Source organism: Pinus tabuliformis, chromosome 8 (assembly GCF_031772625.1).
Source record: "Pinus tabuliformis cultivar Carrire ecotype Pingquan chromosome 8, CPIR1, whole genome shotgun sequence".
NCBI lineage: Eukaryota > Viridiplantae > Streptophyta > Pinopsida > Pinales > Pinaceae > Pinus > Pinus tabuliformis.
This window is the reverse complement of record NC_142294.1, coordinates 1,692,938,315-1,692,944,338: the sequence shown is the minus strand read 5'-3', so window position 1 is coordinate 1,692,944,338 and position 6,024 is coordinate 1,692,938,315. Positions and strand designations below refer to the sequence as shown.

The following is a 6,024-nucleotide window of genomic DNA, read 5'->3' as shown; positions in this document are numbered from 1 at the left end:
TTAAGCTACTGACTTGGTTGTATTTGTGATGCCCCATATTTCTCGACTTTGATTGTGTTTGATCTGGGTGTTGACACTAGGTAGCTACGGAAATCCATCTGCAGTTTTGATGGTGGCTAAAATGCTATACGATATGATTGTCTTCACAAACATATAACGCTGCTGTGACATGGTTAATGTTTATGGCCTAACTTGTGCTGCTTGTTGACACTGCTAGATGGGTTAGCAGTCCATTGTTACACTCTTTAGGAGACGAATAAATACTCTTTAGGAGACGAATAAAGAATATTGGAGGAAGCTATAAAGAGAGAAATAGTAATCAGAATAAAAGTGACAAGAAGCTACACCCTTAACACTGCAAAGACTACCCTTGGGGCCTGACCAATCTTATAGGTAGGTTGGGGAAGAGAAAATAAAGAAAGAAGCAATTTTGGGTGGAAGAAAAAGAGTTTCTTAAACCAGGTCTCAAGACCGGAAACTACCCCTTAGAAGACATTTCAATCCATCAAGTCACTAATCTAATGATGAAAGAGAGGAAATAAGAAGAAAGTATCCCCTCAGACAGACTCTAAAAACAGGAAAAGTGGAGGATTGCTCCAATCCCTACAACAAAACCACCTATCAGACAAAAATAAATCTGAGCAACCCCTAGAACAAGTGCATCTTCCCGATATCAGATCACATTTAGTGGAGCCTGAATCTTTTGCCAAATCTGCAAACTCAGTGCAAATTTGTTTGATTGGAGCAACGCCCATTTCTGTAAGTCTTCCAGCTTCATCTGGTTATATTTACATACAGGGTGTCAATACCACAAACCCTAAAATGTCAATATGCCACAACCATAGAGGGGAAGTTCAAATATACTGCTTCTCCGTAAATGAACTATGTGGACTTGCCAGCACTACCAAGGCAATCGATGGTATTTGACAATACACGTTTGTCGTTCCCATTATTGTCATGATCCATTTTGTTGCATCAGTTGACAGATATTGAAGTAACGAGGAGGATATGCCATCAAAGACAATCTTGAAATAGTGTTGATCAAAATTTCATCGACTCTTGAAATGGCGTTGATAAAAATTTCATCAACACTAAATCAAATTGGCATGAATGGGATTGCAACTACCAAATGGTAAAAGGCCCCAAGCAAAACAATTTCACACAGTATATATCCTCGACCCATGAAAGGGCTACAATTGCCTGCATTAAAATAGTCACTTCACAACCGCCATTGAAAGTGTAATGCCATGAAATGCCATGCCTATGCATTTAAATATATTGAAGCTGTACTAAACAATATTCTACCAATGTAACAAACCCCTGAGAAGATAGAAATACTATAATTATCGTGATTCTTGGTTCACAACCTTCCGATATGAAAACAGGGATGAATTTGGTAGTAGTATTGCATGATCTTTCTCTGTCCCGATGCAAACCAGCGCTGTTTGACTATGCTGAGGGAGAGTATTCGTTGGAACTAAGGACTGGCCAAAATGGATATCATTAGCTTGCTTACAAATTTTTGCAACTGGCAATATCTTTTAGCTCAGATCTGCCACATACCTGGTGCTCTGGAAATACAAAGCTATGCAGAAATGTATCAAAATGTTTCCAATCAATGTGTTAATCCTTGCCCCAAGGACCCCCACATTCTTCTGTAAATATTCTCGAAGCACCCATATCAATATATCAGAGATTTTACAGTGCCCATAACAAGAACTGAAGTGGTACAAATACAGCCATGTTGCTGATGAATACAAGAACTCAAACCACCATCAAAATGTCTGAATGAGCCTTCAGCAAGACATCCCTTAGGCTCTTTGAATTTGTGCAGGCCTCTTTTGGGCTACATCATTACAGTTTCTTCAGTTTCAGATCAGGTTGAGCCAAAACTGCCTCCTGTGTTTTAGGGTTTTTGAAAACTTATCCTTGAAGAATGAAAACACCACTGAAAACGTTTGAATATGAAATGCACCCATCGCTCTGGACATGGATCAAGATCCTTATCGTGAATACCAGGCCTAAGTCACTCATTCAAGAGATAATTCAATCCTGCATTCTCACAACCATCTGTTATGTACAAAGGAAACATTAAAATAGCAGGGCCCAAACTGCAGTAACAAATCATGAGATTTACTTCAACATTCAGGGGAACAAAATGTCGATATGTGTCACATCTTGCACCACATTTGCCTCCACAAATAGAGGCAATAAAGGGTACATATATTGCTGCATATTGATGCTGGTCTGGACATGGGTGAAATGACCCGATGACCCTTTTGAACAGTCCATGAACTTTGAAAGCATTCAAATGGCAAATTGTTGCATTTTCATGCTCAAATACGAAAGCTGAAACTTTTAAATATGCTGCCACTGAAAAAATGAGAGTTTGACTATAATTTTCTTCAATGATAAAGAGATGGAATCCTTAAATAACCAATGCCAATGAATTTGCTAATTATGACAGTACTGGTTTATGCATTTCCAGATACTGATTGCAACTAACACTTAAAACTCATGAGTAGAGACCTGAAAAGAATCAAGTACCAGAAAAGGGCATTCATGTGAAAACAAAACGAATATACAAGTCAACAGAACCAGGCTGCCCTTCATTATTAGAAAAACTAACTATTTACAATGAATGACAGGGAATGGGAGGAAGCCATAAGGCAACCTCTCCCTTGCGATACTCGCTCAACTCAACTCAATTATCAGTCATTTTCCCTACTTACTCCGGAAATTGAAAAAGATGCCCGGAAAACTCGTTACCCTCTTTATAGCTGCATTTTGAGCAGATTTCAGTTACTTTCATGAATTTTTTGCTGCCCTTTGGTTGCATCATTCGGTGGCAATTTGGAAGATGATAATTTTCTGTTTTATGTTTTATGTTATAATGGCAGATATGCTTTATTAATTGTGGTTTCGCTAAGCCCACTACATGCCAACATTTATCAATTTAAAGATTTGTGTATCCTTTAATAGCCATAGTGTTTTAGCTTGCTATGGAAAATCCCATACACAAGGTGAACAAAATGTATTAACACACATCTATCCTGCAATGCCGAAGAGTTCATCAATTAATGTATTATAGCTAACTAGGTCACGCCTGCAACCTTTCTCTCACTTCTCTTGAAGGAGATTTTTGGCCTTCTCTAAATTACTCGCCTTGCTAAACCCATATGTGATTTCATTATGCTAATGACCTATTTGCACCAAAACATCGAAAAACAGCAGAGCTCTTTTTAGCTTGCCTTCTCTGAAAATACCGTCAATAAAAGCTTTTTCCAGCTTGAGACCATCAATAAGAGCTTTTTCCAGTCAATAAGAGCTTTTTCTAGCTTGCCTTCTCTGCAAAGACCATCATAGGAGCATTGTACGTGATATAGTTTGAATTGTACCCCTGATCCAGCATCTCATGAATCACTGTGGTGGCCTCCTGCCATTGCCCTTCTTTAACAAGTCCATCAATAATTCCAGTGCATGTGAGAACTTTGGGGTATATTTTGGTGCGCCTTTCATAGAAAATCTTCCTTGCCTTCCTCATAGACACCATCAATAAGCACATTATATGCGGCAACATTCGTCATGTGCTTTTGCTCGCCAATTCATGGAAGAGCTTCACACCCTGCCTCCATTTGCCTTCCTTAGACCATCAATAAGTGCACTGTATGTCACAACATTGGCACATATGTCTTTGTTGGGCATTTCATGGAAGAGCTTCTTAGCCTCCTCAAACTTGCCTTCCTTACAGAAACCATTAACAAGCACACTGTATGTAACAATATTAGGGCATATGTTTTTGCTGGGCATCTCACGGAATAGCTTCATAGCCTCCTCCAGCTTGCCTGCCTTACAAAGGCCGTCAATAAGCGCACTGTATGTGACAACGTTAGGGCATATGTTCTTGCTGGGCATTTCATGAAAAAACTTCCTCGCCTCCTCCAAGTTGCCTGCTTTACAGAAACTATCAATAAGCGCACTGTACGTGATAACATCAGGGCATAAGTTTTTGATGGACATTTCATGGAAGAGCTTCATAGCCTCCTCCAACTTGTCTTCCTTACAGAAACCCTCAATAAGCGCGCTGTATGTGACAATATCAGGGCATATGTTATTGTCAGCCATTTCATGGAAGAAATTCCTAGCCTCATCTAACTTGCCTCCCTTACTGAAACCATCAATAAGTGCATTGTATACGACAACATTAGGGCATATATTTTTGCTTGACATTTCACAGAAAAGCTTCATAGCCTCCTCCAACTTGTTTTCCTTACAAAAACCATCAATGAGCGCACTGTATGTTACAACATCAGGACGTATGTTTTTGCTGGGCATTTCACGCAAGAGCTTCCTAGCGTCGCCCGATTTGCTTTTCTTACAGAAACCATCAATAAGTGTATTATACAAGAGAACATCGGGGCAAATGTTTTTGTTGGGCATTTCATAGAAGAGCTCTATAGCCTCTTCCAAGTTTCCTTTTTTACAGAAACCATCAATAAGTACACTGTATGTAACAACATCAGGACATATACTATTGCCAGTCATCTCATGCAGGAGCTTCCTAGCCTCGTCCAACTTGCCTTCCTTACAGAAACCATCTATAAGCGCATTGCATGTGACAACATTGGGACATATATTTTTATCAGTCATTTCATAGAAGAGCTTCCTAGCTTCCTGCGACTTGCCATCCTTACAGAGACCATCTATAACAGCACTGTAGGTGACAACATCAGGATGTATGGATCTGCTGGACATTTCATAGAAGAAGTTCATAGCCTTGTCCAACTTGCCCTCTTTGCAAAAACCATTAATCAGGGCATTATATGTAACGACATCAGGATCATACCCTTTGTTCAACATATGATACAATAGTTTATTGGCCTCTTGTAGTTTCCCTTCTTTGCATAAACGATCCATTAAGGTTGTAAACGTGATTGCGTCAGGCTCATGGCCCTTTATGAGCATAATAGCTAACAATCCGAATGCCTGACGAGTTTTCCCTAGCTTGCAGAGCCCGTCTAGTAGGGTATTATATGTAAAAATATTAGGAACCTGTTTTCTACTCACCATTTTATTGAAAAGTTTGACAGCGTCCTCCATCCTGCCCTCCCTGCAAAGCCCTTTGATGAGAGTACTGAAGGTTATGACATCTGGAACATACCCATGTGCTTCCATTCCTTCAAACACTTTGAATGCATAATCCACTCTACCTCTTTGACAGTGACAATTGATGACAATGTTCAAGGTTATCAAATCTGGAACAATGTCTGCTTCAAGCATAAGTTTATAAACAGATAATGCTGATTCATGTCGATTTCGCCGGACTAGGCTACTTAACAAAAGATTGCAAGTGATGATAGTGGGGATGGATTTAAATTTAGCTGATAACATATGCTTGAAGGTGTCCAGTGCCTCTTGAAGCCTGTTGGCGTGACATAATTCTTTAATACGCGTTTCGACAGGGGTATTGAAAGTGTGGAAGCAGTGTTGAGGAATGATAAGGGCAGCAAATAAATTCATCTTACATATGGAAAGCATTGTCTTCCTCTTCATAGCAGCCACCATTGCCATATGTTGGGGTAAGCAGATTGACACTGAAATGGCTTCATGTAAATAACCCAAATCCTGTAATTTATGAAAATGTGCACTGCTTCACTCATTCCTTTCCTTTTTGGCTTTAATACATAAATCTTCCAATTTCGCAATGTTTTTTTAGGTTTTATTCGCGGGAGTCAACCGGTTACAAAACGCAGTGATAACCGATTATATCTTGCTCCTCTGAATAGCATCTAGAATCATTCAGAAATATATGGAGTATTAAATTTGAATGACAGTATAGTCTTTTGCTGTTCATTAAATTTGATTAAATTATCTCATCTAATTGTGAAATGAAAGCCTAATTACATAGTTACAAAAAATTGATATGATATTGTTTAGTAATTTTATATTATTTAGTAATTTTATATTTTTGATTGATGGATTGAATTTGAGGAAAAATCTTAATTTGTGTTATTTAAAATTTGA

At 38.7% G+C, this 6,024-nt stretch overlaps 1 protein-coding gene across 1 annotated transcript; it reads right to left on the bottom strand.

Moving 5' to 3' along the window:
• Window positions 1-2,618: 2,618 nt before the first annotated feature.
• LOC149242768 (uncharacterized) lies at window positions 2,619-5,763 on the bottom strand. The gene has a single exon (XM_089367719.1). It carries the CDS (start codon window positions 5,569-5,571, stop codon window positions 3,619-3,621), a length of 1,953 nt encoding a protein of 650 aa, XP_089223845.1. The 5' UTR covers window positions 5,572-5,763; the 3' UTR covers window positions 2,619-3,618.
• Window positions 5,764-6,024: the final 261 nt, after the last annotated feature.

Excerpts from the sequence above, each read along its gene's own strand:
- LOC149242768 (XM_089367719.1), bottom strand. The coding sequence starts at position 5,571 with ATGGCAATGGTGGCTGCTATGAAGAGGAAGACAATGCTTTCCATATGT.